Source organism: Actinia tenebrosa, unplaced genomic scaffold, assembly GCF_029948245.1.
Source record: "Actinia tenebrosa isolate PJP-AT-01 unplaced genomic scaffold, QUT_ActTen_1.0 PGA_scaffold6__47_contigs__length_16458017, whole genome shotgun sequence".
NCBI lineage: Eukaryota > Metazoa > Cnidaria > Anthozoa > Actiniaria > Actiniidae > Actinia > Actinia tenebrosa.
The window spans coordinates 6,890,420-6,907,859 of NW_028292583.1; the positions used below are offsets into that span (position 1 = coordinate 6,890,420).

Here is a 17,440-nt window from a genome sequence, read left to right on the forward strand (position 1 = left end):
GCGAACTCAGGTGTTGGATCGCCTGGATGCGGACTTTGCCTTCACAACGTTTATGGAGGGAGATACAGATGAGACGATGAGCGAGGAAAGAGCAGAAAGGATAATTGACTTGATGCACGAAGGTAATTACCGTCTGGAGTTGACGTTTATAAAGTATTTAGACGGTGAGTGGATAATAGAAAAGGGGCGTAATCCAATACGGGCGTCGGGTAAGCAAAGCTTGTTCGTGCCGAATAAAGACACCAGACCGGGAGCGTTAGTAGGTGTGGACATGCTATTCTACGAGGTTGCTTACCCGGTTACCGTAGTTATATACGGCGCGTACGAGATTAAAAAACCGGATGTTAAAAAGCTTAAACCAATGCGCCATCCTGGTAACTGCGTAGGAAAGCTGGTTAGAGAGTTCTTTGAGGATTCCTCTAGGGGTGGTAAGTTAACTTTAAAGAGAAGAGAAGCCATCAGGAAATGGGAAAACGCCACTTACAAGACTGGAGGAACGATAGACAACATCAAGAAGTTAGAGGTTGCTTTAGAAAGGCGCATACACGTGAAAGACATCACCGACGGCTTCATTTACTCCGGGACGCACAAGTATGGAGGCCGGGGTGCGCCTATCGTAATTTACCAGCATAACGCACATGCGTGGAGGGAGTTAAGGTTCCCAAAGAAGAAGGAGACGCGCGTTTACAAGGAGTCGCCGCTTGCAGAACTAATGCACGAGAATTCTATTTGGTTAATGGATGCGGAGGGAAGTCAATTTATGACCCAAGATGGTACTTTGTATCGTCCTGAAGTGGAACAGCTGCGCATTCAAAGCGCCTGCGAGACTTTAGGAGAAGACTTCTCCGACGAAGTGCTTAGCAGTCGCAGTTTGGACTTCTTAGCCGCAAAGAAAAGAAACGGTTGGAAATCCACGCCGGAGGAGTTCAAAGACATAGCTAAAGCTTGCGTAGAGCACGGTCATGGTGGTCTGTGGAACATGGAATACGACGAAGACGAATACGTGTCGCTGGATATGAAACATTGTTACCCCGCAAGCTTCAAAGGTCTAGGAGATTGTAAGGAATATTACGACCGTTACGGACATCCAGACTCCCAATTCTTTAGGGTGTCACTACCAGGTTATTACGACGCCCCAGCAACGGGGTTCGTTAGGTTAACCAGCTGGAAATTTACGAAAGACTTACATCCAATAATCTATGCGTGGTACGGAAAGCACCTGCAGGAGAAAGAATGGATACCGGTGCCATTGTTAAAATTCCTTGAAGAGCGTAAACTCCTGAAATACACAGCGCATGAAGCCATACTTTGTCACAGCGCCTTCATGCAATGGTTACCGGAGCACAACCCAACCGCCCGAATTGTCATAGGCAAATTTACCCAGGGCGCTAAGGAGGGAGAGAAGCACATGCAACGGCGTTTAATAACAGACGAAGGAGAGTTAAGCTTCCTCATAAAACGTGCCCACGATCAAGGAACGATGGTGTCTGTAGAGAAATGGGATTACCTCGTAGAAGATCAGCTGCACAAATGGAATGCTTTGTGTTATTACCAGGACCATCGACCGCAATATTATCATCTGCGTGCCAGCATGCTCGCATATGCGCACATCAACCTTCTCGCAATGCTCCTGCGGTTTGACAATAATTAAGAAGATATCCCCCGCGTAGCCACGGATTCCTTATACGTGAAACCGCACGTGTTGGAAAAGATGAAGGAATTCTACACTGCCGATGAACTTGCAGAAAGTGGCCAATGGCGCGTCAAAGATGAAGAGATCAAAGCTTGGAGAGGCCGCGTAGAATATCACGGCGAGCACACCCAGGGCACCGTAACGCCTACCAAAGAGCCTCTACCTTCAGTTGCCGACCCCTTTTCCTACCAACGCTTCTCTTACCTCTACGGTACGGGAGGCAGCGGTAAGACGACGCGCGTATTAGAACTCTTTCCTAAGATAAAGGTGCTAACGCCAACGCACCGTTTGGAAAGAGAACTCTGCGAAATGGGCCACGACGCTCAAACGTACCACAGCTTCTTTCGTTGGAATGGCCAAAAGTGGGTACCTGAAGCCATCCACGACATACCTTCCGGTGATACTTTGGGATGAGATTTGCACCGTGCCTTTGGAAATCCTGCAGGAGTTCGTAGAGTTCCTTCGCGGGAAATGTCAAGTAATATTCGCCGGAGATCCCTGCCAGCCTCCTCCAATATCCGGAGAGATGCCCCACGAATGGCTAAAAGAACTAACCACCAAAGGTGGTTACTGTGAAGAAATCAACACAGATTACCGCAGTAAGGATCAAGTAAGATACCTGAAAGCGGAATTAAGGGGCCTTAGTGACGCCGGCCAATGCAAAACACTGCGCAAACGCGTACGAGCGAAGAAATACGAGGACTTCCTTTACACATGGCACCCTAAAGATCTGGTGCTAAGTAGTAAGCGCGCAGCACAGTCTCGCATACAAAAGGATTTGCTAAATATACACCGAGAGCGCTTCCCTACGCATCCCGTACCTGTTTGCTATAAACCCCACGACACCCGCATGCAAAAAAGAGACGTCTGGGTACCTGGTACCGACATCCAACTGCAGAACGCAGTAACGCACGATAAAGCCTGGGTACCCATAGAAAAGGTGGAAAGAATTACCTCCCATCCAGACTGGCGCTTGGGCTATTGCATGACAGTCCACAGCGCGCAAGGGCTTACCATAAAAGAAACCTTATGGATCATAGACCAGCGGCTGTGTTGGAGCAACCTTATCTACACCGCCGTAAGCCGTGTAGAATATGCCAAGCAGTTAAAAAGAGCCTGGGGTCCGCAACTGCGTTACGACCGCACCCCAGAAGATATAGCAAAGGAGAACATTGCCAAGAAACTCCTTCGCTACAAAAGACACGACGAAGAAAAAGATATGACGTTCGACCTATGCGTGGACGACGTCTATAAGAAAGGGGCAAGGTGTGCCAAATGTAACATACCTCTACTATGGAGGTTTGATCCGAATGACGATCAGCAGTTCTCCGTAGATCGCATAAATAATAAACGCGGCCATTGCAGAGGTAACGTAAGACTGACATGCCTAGAGTGTAATCGGGCGCGTGGAGCAGCACTACTCTGAGTCTTTGGGGACTATGAGCAGCTCTTCCTTGACAAATCCGCGACTTGGGCCATTTAGGTAATACAACACGGGTTGCCCTTCCTTGGTGACGGACTTCGAAATCTCATACGTTTTTAGGGACCAGTTAGGATCCGTGGCTCTCTTACTGCCACCTTCGAGTTCCCCCGGCTGATAGAGGTATCTGACCACTATGTCGCGGGGGAGCTTTTTTTCCTTCAGTCCCACCGCCCTCGAACTTCTGACGTAGGACTTGTGTTCCACGTGTTTCTTCTTCATAGCATCCTTGGGTTTCATTCCCGTAGCCCTGGCCGCCTCGTTGTTCAAAGCCGCGATGACCTGGGGGAGCCTCTGAGTCCATTCCCTGTTGCGTTTGGAGGGATCTTCCAGCTCTTTCCAATACTGGTACCCAAAGAGACGCTCGGCCAGGGTCTTATTAAATCTTTCGACAATGCTCTGACCCCTGTGGTACTCAGCTTCGGCTCTCCTAATCTTAGTGCTGTGGTCTTTCAGGGTCTTGGTAACCACGCCCATGAACTCTGTCCCCGCATCCACTTGCAGCAGCTTAGGCCATTTCAAGACGCGCTTATAAATCCTACCTAGGGCTTCTGCGACTTCCCCAGAATCCTTGCTGGTTATGGGTTCGGCGTCCTTATATCTGCTTGCGATATCAACTACGGTCAAAGCGTACCTATAGGTCTTTTTTCTCACCTTATCGTGCGGTAAGAAAAGCAAATCCGCCTGATGAACTTCATTGGGGGCATTTACGGTGAAGCTGGGTCTGGGAATGTACTTGGGCACGGGAAGATAAACCTGCCAGAGGGTTTGTTTTCTTAGCCAGTTCTTAGCCGTTTCTTCTGATACCCTGGCCGCGGTCGCGAGTTTCTTAATAGCTGACGCTCCTCTCCAATAGCCCTCAGGCCCATAGTAAATCCTTTTGAGTTTGTACTCTATGCGGCCCATTATATGAATTCCAGGACGAGATTGATCTTACGTCCGTTAAAATCCACCGTCTTTCCGTCCACTTTAATGGTGATGTTTATGCTTTCTACCAAATTAGACAAGTCATAGCTCAAAGAAATGGGAGTGTATTCTACTGGGTCAAATGGATTACCTTTGGGCAGAAACTTGGACATAAGAGAAGACTTTTCTCCATTGTTGTAACTATGAACCAAGTCGCAATAGACTTCGTAAGAGGATGCGACTTTCCATTTCACGGGTATGGCCGTGTTGGTAATTTCCTTGCCTGAGACACCTAGTAAAGATCCTAATGCATCAGCTTTTCCTAGGGTTACCGAGAAATTGTTAGGAAGATTATGTTTGAAGGTCATTTCATGCGGCAGCCCTGTGGTGAGAGTATAACCGCGCTTGGCGAGCTCCTTAGCAAGGGTGATTGGCGTGTAATGTCCATCGGGTAGCATTACGCCTTGGTAATTGTTAGACCCCTTATGCACGGTGACCATGCCATTGACTAGATTATACCAAGAATTGTACAAAGAACAACTAACCAGCCGAACCTTATGGGCTTTGATGGGGGGATTCAGATAAGTGGTAAAGTCATTCTTGTCGCTTTCCAAAAAGACGATCATTATATATTAGACGCTCATGCTTCGCGTCACGCAAAATACGCCAAAGCTACGCCTCCTGCCAGCCCTGCGACTCCTACGAAGACCAACTCACTATCTTTTTGTTTCTTAGAAGGCTGGTAGTAATTCTTAAACTGAGGCTTTCTCAACCCCGTCGATGCCGCGGGGTGTGCTTGCGCATAGAGCTTAAAGGCGTAGTCTGTGTTTTCGAAGTTCTTATCCGCCTGCATCTTGTCTTGGTAGTTCTTATCCAACCAATCCCTGTAAGCTTGTCTTTTTTCATTCCAAGCCGCCACGTCTCGCTGATATTTCTCCAGCGCTAAGTCGTGTCTCTTCCTTTCGGCGGCTAAATCTCCGCTTTTGTCGCCTCTGACTAATCTATCCAAATACTGACCACCATAATTAGCTCCAGTGAATGCTAAAGCTGCAATAACTCCACCTGCGACCACGCTAGCCATATATATTACACCGTAGGGAGGTACTTTTCCTTCCGTAGGTAATCCTTTACCATGATAGCCCCGCCTACGGCAGCGGTCATTTTAGCAAAATTAGCGAAGCTCTTGCTTGGGTCTTCAGTAAAGTCTTCTTTGAGCACTTTCTTACCTACCCAACCAATACCCGCAACGATGGAAGTAATAATGGCTGCCTCTTCAACAGTTTTCAATAACGCGGTTGACATTATATTACAAAGCGAGAAGGTTATTACTCCATCACGGGTATTTTGCTTCTCTTAGGGGGCTCCTGCGTCACATGCACGGGTTCTAATTCTACCTTTGGCTTTGCTGCCTTCCATTGTAAGTAAAGGCTACCTGCTGCTATAGCAACTCCTAACGCGCCGATGACGTAGCCTGGATTAATGAAGGATTCCTCTTCTTTCTCTTCCACCTTTTCCTCTTTCTTTGCTTTGTTCTTTCTATTCATCTCCGCGAGCTTCTTACCGGCAGCAACTCTGCCTGGAGATTTAGCCTTGGTAATCTTTTGCTCCTCTTGGGGCTGCTCTACCTTCGACTCTGGTTCACTCATTTATATCTAAGGACTTGAAGGACTTGATAAGTAACTTAAAGTAACCTGGGTAAGTACTTGAGAAGGACTTGATAAGTAACTTAATAGGACTTAACTAAGTACTTAAGGACGACTTGACCAAGTACTTGAGGCGACCTGGGTAATTCCTGAGGACGACTTGACTAAGTGATCAGGTACCTCAGCAAGTGCCGCCTGGAAGACCTTTTCAACGTCCCTGTCCTTCTTGAAGTCCTTCCAAGACACCAGTACCTCCTTCAAGTTGACATGCTGAGCTACGTGCAAAGCCGCAGAGGCGACTGCCATTAACTTACCGCACTTCAAAGACAACCACCCACAGGTTATCTTAAGTTCTTGAGCGATGACATAGTCCTCGCTAATGTCCTTCCGCAGTTGCTCCACGTCGTCTATGGGCAGCGCAAGTCCAAGCAATTTAATTGCAAGTCGGATAGCGGAGTCTGCGACGGCGTCCGTGGTCTTACTTGCAAGGGCGGCCTCGTACCTCTTATGGAACTTCTTAACCTCCTCGTCGGACAACTTATTAACCTGCTCATGGGTAAGTTCCTTGCCTATCATTTCTTTACACTTCCCAGAAGACACCAGGATGTTAAGTTGTTCCTTGAGGTTACTTTCATCTAGCTGTGTGGGGACTTCATCTAAGAGCTGCTCAATATCCATATACATTAGGAATCAAAGACTTTAAAGATCGCAGATCTTTATGGAATACGGAAACCTCAAAGAGAAGATCATCTTGGAATGTTGGTGCGTCTTTAAATGCCGCATGTATTCATGCAACTGTTCCTTGCTTATCTCACCGCCGTAGTCGCTTAAGATGGTTTCCAGGTCAGACTTGCTCGGCGTATAAAATACGACAATTGAACCTATGTTTTCCCTGAAGGGCTTAGAGACACTGGTAAGCTGCTGAGAAAGCAACCAAACGCTAATATTGTCATGCCTACCGCTGAAGGCCAGCTTCACTAATTCGGAGGTGCGCCTTTTTACGTCGTCCCCGCAGGCGATGTCATCCAGTATGAGCAGGTTTGCGTATTCTTGGGGAATTGTTTGTGCCAAAACTTAAGGTGGCTGGATAACTCGTTAGGGTCTAAGATATCTACAAAGAAGTCGTCATCTTTCACTCCTATGCCCGTCCAGGTGCGGTTATTCACGTAGGTGGGGCATAATAGCACGATATAGTCGAAACGGTATCTAAAGGGTCCTAATAGCTGCTCTACTACGAACTGGGTCTTTCCGCAGCCGGTGGGTCCTACTATCAGAGCGTTACAAGGCATGTGATCTGGGTTCATTTATATCCCTTCGAAAGAAGGGAACTTGTTCCCTGATATATATGGAGCCAGTGGAAGCAGTGCAAAGAATTGTCGCCGACGCAAAAGATAAAAGAGACACCATAGAAATGCAAAGGGAGGAGATAGACCGGTTAAAAGAGCGCGTGCAGGAGTTGTACGATGAAATGTGTGGTCTGAAGCGCGCGGAAAGGTTTGGTGCGCTGATAACTATGGCGGGCTGGGCTAAGGAGTCCGTTAAGGACTTCATTCGGTATCCCTTATAAGGCTTAAATAACACTTAGTTATAATGGAGTGTAAGAATTGTGGTAGGGGCTTTAGCTCCAAACAGCGATTAGAATATCACGTCGAAAGAAGGGTATGCGATAAAAAGAGGGTTAACATTACGATTTGCGAGGACTGTGATAAGCAGTTTAGCAGCGTGCAGGCGCTGGAGTATCACCGCAATAAGAGGGTGTGCTTAAAAGATATATGCGCGCGCTGCGATGAGGAAGTTACCGACGCATGGCATATTCACAGGTGTCGCAGTTACGACTTAACCGGCGTAGCATGTTTAAAACATGGTGATGTCGCGGCTCGATGTTGTCCCACCGACACCGCAAAGGAGTTAACGCGCCGCAAGAAAGAAGTAGATCAGATCTTCGCAATGTTTGACCGCGCGGAAGGTGTGCGCTGGGAGAACAGGGAATATTGGGAGGCGCCCTGCGATCGCTGCGGTTGTCAAAGAAGTGACCAACATATTTGGCATTGCCTGTATGAGGGTCAAGGCGGCTTTAAAGAGTACTTAGATCGCTTTAATGGTTGGCACGTCGATAATGAGGCGGTCAAGAAAGCCCGTAAGGGATAAAAAAAGAAATAATGAAGGTCTTGGTTTGCGCAAAGAGTCTCAAACCTTGATCTTATTTTTATTGTTGTTTGTTAACAATCAACAATAATTATGAGGACCCCTTTTAAGAGGACCTTGCAATATATGCTAGCCTACTTCATAGCATTTCTTGGGGGATTCCTAATCGCTCTTTCAATATATGGACTGTATTACGTGCGAACCTGCCGCCGACTGCATCGCCTGTGAACCTGCTGGCCTCCGTAAGCAGCCCCTACCCAAACCGCGTAAAAAATACGACTGCCTTCATTGCGGCAACGCATTTTTAGAAAGCGACTTTACCGGCCACTGGTGCTTAGCGGACCCTAAAGCGCAGCGCACCCTACCTTTGGACGCGTCTACACATGCAGAGGAGACGGAGTGACCCGCCTTTCTACGTCGAACTCCCACCGCCCTTTCTGCTTACCATGCGAGCGCAGATGGGTGAATTCCTCGCCCTGTATGACGTACCGAACCCTATCGGGCGCCCACAGGGAATACTCCACGCCCTGCTCGTCTTTCAAAAGCAGCCGCAAGCGGTTTGGCTCTTCAAAGACGACGTAATTTTTTATTTCATATGCAATGCCTTCCGTCAAATCTCGCCACTGCGTTTGCTGAACTATGCCCATTATATCTATGAAATATCTTTAAATGCGTTGCCAACGTCTGCGCGCTTCGGAAGCGCTTACAGCACCGCCTACAGGGCAGGCGAATTCCCTGCGCATAGTCCGCAATGGCGCGGCAAATGTCATCGTAGTCATTACTCATCAGCGTCTTATAGCCATTTTCTTCGTACCGCTGCAGCAGCAGGCGTTGATCTGCGGATAACACCCCATTACCCTTTGATGTCTTTAATTCCACGCAGAAGCCGCAGTATCGCAAATGTGCATTCAGGATAAGAAGGTCAGGTTGACCCCTTTGATATCCTTTCTGCCAGCACTTTATGCGCTTGCTGTCCGAGTCCTGCAGCTCACCCAAGCCGGGCGCTACGAGCATTTGGGGGTAAAACCTGCGAATGTAGTGTACTACCTTTTTATGCAGGTCAAATTCGTTTTCGATCTTGAATACCAACTTGTTTGGACCGTCAAACCGCTTTTCTATCTCGTACTTGCCCGTTTTACGCAGCGCGGGTAGGACTTCCTCAAAGACCCAATCACGAAACTCCACAGCTTTGGGTAGCTTAGAGCTAAATATCAGTTCGTACAAACCAGGTTCGGATATAAACACGGAATGTGGTTGCGTAGTAGGGGAGCGGCGATTTGAAGCCCCTTGTAGATCGACCCATCTTTTCTGGTATTTCTCAGATACGTGTGCTCTAATTGCATCTCTAGGGCGCTCATAGCCCAACGCCAAAGCCACCTCCTTTGCTTTAAAGTACAGTTTGTCGCCTTGCACTATGCATTGCAGTTTGGTTTCGTTGTTTTGAAATACGCGAAGCATATTATACGTAAGGAATATTTTAATATGCGACACTCTTTAGCTGATTCATTTCTACGCTCAGTTGCGCGTCAGACACGACAAAGACGTAGCAGTTTATCTTATCGCCGTCGCCCGCACTGGAGTTCTTGGTGCGCTTGATCTCCAATGTTATGCCATCCTGCGTATTTACTAGACGTAAACCCTGACCATGTAGGTCTTCGTCGTTAATGGTGCGCATGTCAATCCATAACGCATACTTATCCTTAAAGAATTCCTCAGGGCTAATTTGGTCGCCAAACTTACGCTTTGCCTCTCTGTATACGTCTGCGGGCTTTATCCCCTGGGAGTAGACCTTGTTTGGAACGCCGTTTATGTTCACGCCGACGCTAGTAATGTTGGGGTTGTGAAAGGCTTCGGAGTCGCGCTTGCCGGCCTCGTAGGGCTTAGCAAACACCAACATTAACCCCGTGAGACTTCTTCGGGGGAGGTTAATGCTTTGGTTGATAACCTCGTCCGTCTTATCCAAGAAGCTGAACGTCTTATACATCACTACGTGGTCGTAAAGGAATGCCTTTCCGGCGCTATATTCCATGCCAGCGCTACGGGCCAGCTCTTCGCTGTACACGGTCTCATACTGCAGCTCTAAGTTGGTGATAGAATAAGGATCAACAGCCCCGCTAATTGCGCTGTCCATTCCTCCTATGACGTTCGTAGTGTCCGCCAAGGTTACTTCAAACTGTAACTCGGATAACTGCCTGGGGTAGTACACACCATGACTCGTAATTACTTCGAAATCCAAAGGGATAACGTACTTGCTACCATAGGCGGTCTTTACCCTTGTTGCGTCTGCTACTGCGGTTGCTCCACTGGAGTCCGTAGGCGCGGGGTTAGTATCGATGCGAAGCTTACGAAGAATAACGCTTCCAATTCCCTGCTCTATCTTTTGTGCACGGTCAAAGGCTGTTAGCCACAGATCCTTATACGTGGTGTACAAATCATACCTATTCAAATCCAAGAGGGATTCCCCTGCGAACTTGATTCTCATCTTAGAAACGAGGTTCCTGCCCACGTTATTGACGGTGTATCGCTTGTCCTTGGTGCTTGGTTGTATTGCTAGGTCAAACCTTAAAGCCAAGGTACCAGGAACCAATATTAGGTTATCCGTTAGGCGGGGTACGCCTACATACAGGGTTTCTCCTGGCTTTGCGCTGCTGGGCGTGAATGTAACCCGGTGAAAGGTGCGTTCTGCTTTCAGTCCGCCAACCTGCTTAGGTAATGCGTTGGGATTCAACTTTGAGCTTATCATATATAATGGAAGTAGAAGGAACGGATTTTGATCCCCTTACCGAAGAAGGTCAAGTTGACATTAACGACGACGAATTCGACGCATGGACTAAAGGCGCGGAAACCGACCCCCTAGTTTACGACGCAGCCTTAGAAAACAAGTATGGTAGTAGATGGAAAAGCGCTAAGGCCGCCTTAAGACACATGTGGGAATCAAGGAACCGCGGCAGCCCCGTCCCAGAGTACTTGGAACTTCAAAACGTGGAGCAGCCGGAGGCAGCTGCGCGGGAAACCGTAGAGTGGGCAATGGAAGAACTAAGGCTGCGTTATTCCCACCTTGATGCTGATGACATAAAGCTCACAGAGCGCGGAAACAAAGTCCTAATAAGCGTTAGAGACCTGAGGTATCCCGACAAGGACCGCTGGACGAAGCCACAGCTCCTTTTCGACGAAAGTGGCTCGGTTAAGGTTAACGTGGCAAGATTAAGGGGCTTCCAAGTGGCTACCCGGAGCGCTTTAGAGCGGCTGGAGACCTTAAATGAAAGGGTCGCGCTAGAAAAACGCGCGATCGAACTGCAAAAAACGTTGGAAGAAAGGGAGGTAGAATACGCAAAGCAAACTCAACTACTCGTCGATACCGAAAAAAAGTTCGGTAACGAAAGAATGGTAGAAATGAGGAACCAGTTGGATAAAGCTTTGGGCGAAAGGGATAAAGCACAAAGGGACTTGGAGGAGGCTAAAAACTCAGGCGCCTCCGTTGAGGCGCTGCGAGAAACGTTGGAAGAAAGGGAGGAAGAATACATGAAGCAAAACCAGCGGCTCGCCGACGCACATAGGAGGGAAGTCGAATTTAAGAATCAAGAAATAAGTGAGCTGGTAGACCAAAGAACCCGAATTCGGCGTGAAAGGAATCAAGCACAAAAGGCTCTCAACCTCGCCCTGCAAGAGTTGGACTTAAGAAGCGAAGATGCTAATGACTTACAAACTACCATAGCCGGCTCTTTAGTGGAACGGCGACGGTTAATGGCTGAAATTAATACTAAGGAAGAACAAATCCGGCAAAGAGATCAAGCCATCGAAGACCTGGAGGGGCAAATAGAGCGGCAGCAAGAAGTAATTGCGGACCAAGCTCGCCCCGAAGAGGAAAGGGAGGCTGCCCAAAGGGAAACAGAAGATCTAGAGGTGCGCCTTGCGGAATTACGGGCGCAAAAGGAAAACCTGGAAAAGGAGCTGGGGCTTACCACCAAGGAAAAGGTAAAAAGAGCCCTTTTGAAGTATGGCGTTCCACTGGCATTTGCGGTCGCTATTAGTACCGTAGTAGGAGTCATCCTATCTGCGCTTAAGGCTACGGGCGCGGGCGTAAAGAAATTAGGCAGTGGGCTAACGGACTTGGGAAAAAAGATGGCAGCCGGTCTTCCTGGGCTGCTGGGTCGGTTGTTTCCTTGGCACTTAGGGCTGGCGGCGAACTGTTGAAGTTCGTGGGGAATAACATTTGGATCTTGGTTGTCGCTATTGGAGTGGTACTCCTGAAGAAGATGAAGGCTTAATCTTGTCCTTGTATGTTACTGGGGGCTTGTCGTCGTCAGGCGCCCGAGGCATCCTCGACTGGGGATAAGTAAAGATAGTATTCGCGCCGCCTTGATAATGCGGAACTAGCGGCAGCACACTCATGGTGCTAATGGGCTTATGGCACCAAGCAGCATTAGGGGAAGCAGGGCCTTGGCCATTTATTCGAAAGTAGGCAACGTCATTGGGAAGAACCTGAAGCTTTGCATATTGGCAATTGGCTATCATATGAAAAGTTGTCGACGTTATGTCCTCTGTGCTTTGCGGTGGGGGCTCCGACGAAAAATGGGTCGGGTTCCTATTGTTATCTTTTTTCCTGTAAGGCAGTAATGGATGGTCATTCTCATCAACGATCCTAAACCCAGCATTGCATGAATACCCCGTGTTAATGGTAATAGTACACATAATTAATCCCAGGCCCCCAACCTTTACCCACAGCCCGGTGTCATACCATTGCTGTTGTAAGTATTCCTTTTCCTCCAAATAATGAAGAAACCAATCTTCCTTCGCGTGTGGGTTCATATATTTAAAGACTAATCACCGTCAAAGTGCTAATGGTTGCATGGTTATAAATGGCGTACCTTTGGTCATGTATACTATTTATCGTTACTACACTCGTGTCATCTACGCGCATTTGCAGCTTTACCTTCCCATGGCAATCGGCGACCATGTGGAAAGTCCAAACCGATAGATTTTCGGCGCTGGCTGGGTTGGGCTCTACGGAGAAATGCGCAGGCTCTCTGTTGTTCGTCTTCGCGCGCATAGGCTGCAGTATACCGTTGTCATCCAGGAACCTAAAGCCCACGTTGGCATGGCTGCTCGTGCCAATGCAAATACTACAAAGGATTAACTTCTTCCCTGAGTAGTTCAAGTCTACAGACATCCCCGCGACGTCAACCCAAGATGCCTGGGTGTATTTTTTCTCGCCTGTGTAAGTCGTATAAACACAATCTACTCCAGCTACGTAGGGGTTGTTCATCGCCATATATAATAACTCAGACCAACGCCTGCGGCGGCTAAGCCGGCCTTTAGCAGGTTATGGTCATATTCCTCGGGTATGGTTGGCATAACCTTCTTTTGAGGCTTCTTCTTTGGTGCGGGCTTTTCTACGTGCTCCTTCTTAGGCTTCTCCACGAAATGGGGGATGCTTCTAAGAGTGTCAGAGTTCACGTCGTTCACCCCAAACTTCATGTCCTTGGTAGCTCGCTGCAGCTTATTGTTGTAACCCACGACGGAATTGGCGTTGATAACCAAATTACTTGGCATCAACCAACAACCAGGCGACAAAGCGTAATCCAGTCGCACTTTAGACTGCTGCACTGCAAGTTGATATCTCCGCACCGACTTAGAGATCTCATTCTCGATAACAGCGCTTTCGAAGAGGACAAGGAATACTTGTTGCGTTTCCTGTGACGCACCGGAGGCATCTACGATGGGGCTGCGAGTGCTAACCTGTGCCCCTAGAATGCAGTAAACAAAGGCTTCAATGCTGCGGTTAATCCTTGCTAGGTTTTTCAGTCCAATGCCCTTTGCGGCAAAGAAAGGCGCCCAAGGATACTTTTCTTTGCTTTCTATGTAGTAAATTAAATTACCCTTCGTTCCGCTGCCTCCTAAGTCCGAGAATTCGTAGGAACTGGGATACCCCATGCCCGGCGTTTCTATGCTGGCACCAACATACGAAGCATAGGTGTAAGTCTCTCCTAAACCATGGGCGGCACCCTCTTTGTTGCGAAAATCAGGGTTGGTAAGCTTAAACTCATTCCTTAATCGCTCCCATGCAACTTTGTCATACTTGTTATCCTTCGGGTTAAAGATAGTGTCACTAGGAAGCGGCACTCCTAACTCAAACAATATCCTGCGAATAGTAAAAGCAACATGAAATCGCAGGAAAGGAATATGGAACATATCCGCGGCTATACCGCATCCTTTAGTAGCAGCCCAGACAGCAAAGTTTAACTGCTGCGGCCAATACCGCATGTTGGGACCTGATAACCATTCTCTGGATTCTTTCCCTGAGTTATGTTTCATGGCAGTTTCTCTAAAGATGTCTCTGACCTTTGTTTTGAAAGTCGTAGGACCCACGGGGATTTCTAAGGAGGTAACCATCTTAGCAAAGTCATCCGCTCCACCTTTGTTGTCGTAAAATGGGTAACCCTCTGTTGTCGGTAATAAATTCTCTGGGAAATTAGGCTGCCTTTCTTTATGCTTAACGGTCGCCTTTGGCTCCAAGTCCGCATAGCTGTACATTCTTTCGCCGTTGAAGTAAATCCCATCAGGTCTGCGCTCAAACTTACTGGGGTCTGCATGCGGAAACATCTTCCTAAAGGCCCTCCAGTTGGCATAATCCCGGTTGTCATGATGTGGCTGCTCCTCGATATCATTCCCAAAAGCGTCGTACATTAGTATATATAATGGATGTTATACCTTCAGCACCTAAGTTGTACCCAGATGTTCCCTATACTACACCTAACGAACTAAACGCCGAAAACTTCAGGCTTAATAAAGCGAACTTAATCCTGGCTTACTTGGAAGGGCAAACAAAACACTATGAAAAAGTCCGAAAAAAGTACGTCAGAGCCCGGAGTACGCTACATAAGATTGCGATAACTTCGGGGTCTATATCCGTTGTGTTAACGGGCTCCGGCGTTGCTACTTCGCTTACTGGACCGGGAATAATTGTTGGAGTTCCTTTGGCCGGCGTTGGGGCAGCCTGTGGTATTATCTCGGCCGTTGCTACGGGTATTATGAAACAGTTGTCAAGCAAAATATCCAAGCATGACACGACAATAGCTCTGTCAAGGGCTAAAGTAAATACAATTACCGATCTTGTCTCAAAGGCTTTGCGTGACAGAAAGATAGACGACGTAGAATTCTCGCTTATTCTGGCCGAAGAAGACAAATACGAGAAATTAAAGTCGGACATAAGGAATAAAAAAAACAGTCGTAAAAGATCTTTCCGAGGAATCTCGCAAAAAGATCTACCAGGAGGCAAAAGAAGAGCTTCAAAGAAAGCTTGCTCAGTAAACATCTGCTTTGAAAAGAGCGTGACAGGATTCTATTTACATATTGAACGTCAGTCTAGAAAATATGCAGATTAAATATAATAATTTTCACATACATAAGCGTCCAGATGTGTCTGGCGTTCGCTTGTGATCGTGGACTTTGGAGCTGGGGAGGCCTAAAGTCCCGAGTTCGAGCCTCGCTGTAGACGCATTTGGACCGGTTGCTGTGAGTGAAAAAAAAAAGCTTCCCCCACTCACAGCAACCGTGGGGGGAGGGGTGGAAAAGATAGAAAGTGCGATTCAACCCCGCGATGGGGGGTTTCGCGATTGGAAAAGTCAGGGGGTGTCTCGGGACGCTGTCCGGAGTTCACCCTCTGGTGGGTCGTAAGAAAGATATATGTGTATGTACTAGAGGGCCTCTGGCGCGGGATGAAATAAGCCCCGTAAGCCCAAAATGCAAAAAAACCCCACTGGGGATAGCTTGGTGTTCTGCGCGATGCATTCCCCAGTGGGGTTTCTGGCAAAATAAACGCCAGTTTTGCATTTTTATTTTCTCGGAATCCATCCTAACAGGGGGTGGTTGGGGTCTATTTCGTGAAATATTTCGTAAATTACGTCAGGGTAATAAGGAATATCCTTATCCAGACGACAAAACATCCACTCGGCTTTTGTCATATCAGAAACCCCGGGAATAGACTTACCGGTAATTTCAGACAAAAGATAGGGAATAGCTTTGTAATATTTCCCTAGCTTTAATTTTTTCAACGCTTTCCGTAGACTTTGCGGGGTTGGCTCTTCTAAATGGTCTATGATTTTCTTCTTTACTTCGTCGCTTAAATATACCGGATGTAAACCTTGGATATGACTCATCCAGTCCCTGAAGTATTTTATTCTCTTATATGGCGTTTTCTTACGACCTCCGTTGGCATAATACTGCTCTCTGGTAGCATTTGGTACGGCATTACGAATATTCTTACCACATTCGTAACACTGCGCTGACGTGTCGTCTTCTATTTGCATTTTCTTACCACAACACCAGAAACCCTTGGGCTTGGGTATGTTAACCTTGGGTCTTAGACAAATTATACAGAAGTCATTGGTGAACTTTTTACATTCATGCATATATAAGACAAATATTCCCAACATAGCAGCAACATACAATGGGACACGGGTTATTCCCGCTGCCGACCCGTTCCTTAGACCGCCTGTAAAACCCGCAAATCTTCGACATCGACCGCGAGTCCCCCTTACTGCTGCTTCCCTCGAGAATTGTTCTTTTATGACGAACATGTTAAAATATTTACACATGAAAGAATCAGCTCCCAAGAGTGGCATCACATGATGTGAAATGTGCACAACAAACAACGAAGCTGAACAAGAGGTCTATTCTTTTTTCGAGAAGCAAAGTATTTTTGTTCTTTCACGACTCGTCCTCTTGGCTCTAAGGCTCATGCGCTCTGTGCTGCTGAGTTAAGGGACTGTTCATTAATTATGCCTTGGGAGGCTAGAGCAAAAGTAGGGGGGCTTTGAAAAAAATCACACAAAGAAGGGGGGCTTTGATAGTATTTGCTGACCTAAAGTGGCGGGGGTGTTGAAGCAAATAATTACTGGAGGAGGGGGGTCAAAAACACTCTTTTAGATAGAATTGGGGGTGGGGGGGGGGGGGGGGGGGCTGTGACTTTTTCCAAGGTTTCTTTCGATTTTTCCTCCAGCCCACTCTGAGGCATAATTAATGAACAGTTCCTAAAAAACTCAAGTCACTAATCAACTAAATTAAAATCATTCCTCAAAGTTATCATAGGGAAAATCTCTGTATTCCATAATATTTGTCTCAAATTTGATTCCTTTTATAAAATTGCTTCTTTGACTTTAAACAGACAGAACAAAAATCTTTAGATTTTCACCCAAGAACATGGTTGTAACATTGAAGAAAGCTTTGGAATTCCATTGCGAGGCGGGGGCTGATAAAAGACTCAAACCTTTCTTGAAGTATAAGTGGCTCAAAGATGGCAGGCTAATTAAATATGATTCTCGAGTGCGGTGGATCCAAAACCAGAACATTCTGAGGATTGAAGATGCTAATTTTAATGATGGGGCTATATACACTTGCATTGCATTCACCAATGTTCCCCTGAAAACTGAGGACAGAGCAACAGCCATTGCTGATGTAAAAGGTACTGTTCAACATGAGTTAAACCTCTAAAACCTCGATAACTTCCAGGAGATCTGCCGCTTGTCTTGGTTAACCAACAATTAGAAACTACGGTGGTAGATGAATAGATAA

At 47.1% G+C, this 17,440-nt stretch overlaps 1 protein-coding gene across 2 annotated transcripts in view; it reads left to right on the forward strand.

Annotated features, from left to right (window-relative positions):
* The window catches only part of LOC116296778 (hemicentin-1), a 63,736-nt gene that overhangs the window by 9,717 nt on the left and 36,579 nt on the right, over positions 1 to 17,440 (forward strand). For both annotated transcript variants that reach the window (XM_089039300.1, XM_089039299.1), the window contains exon 12: positions 17,034 to 17,330. In XM_089039300.1, the coding sequence (XP_088895426.1) occupies positions 17,034 to 17,330 (297 nt within the window). The remainder of the gene's footprint in view (positions 1 to 17,033; positions 17,331 to 17,440) is intronic.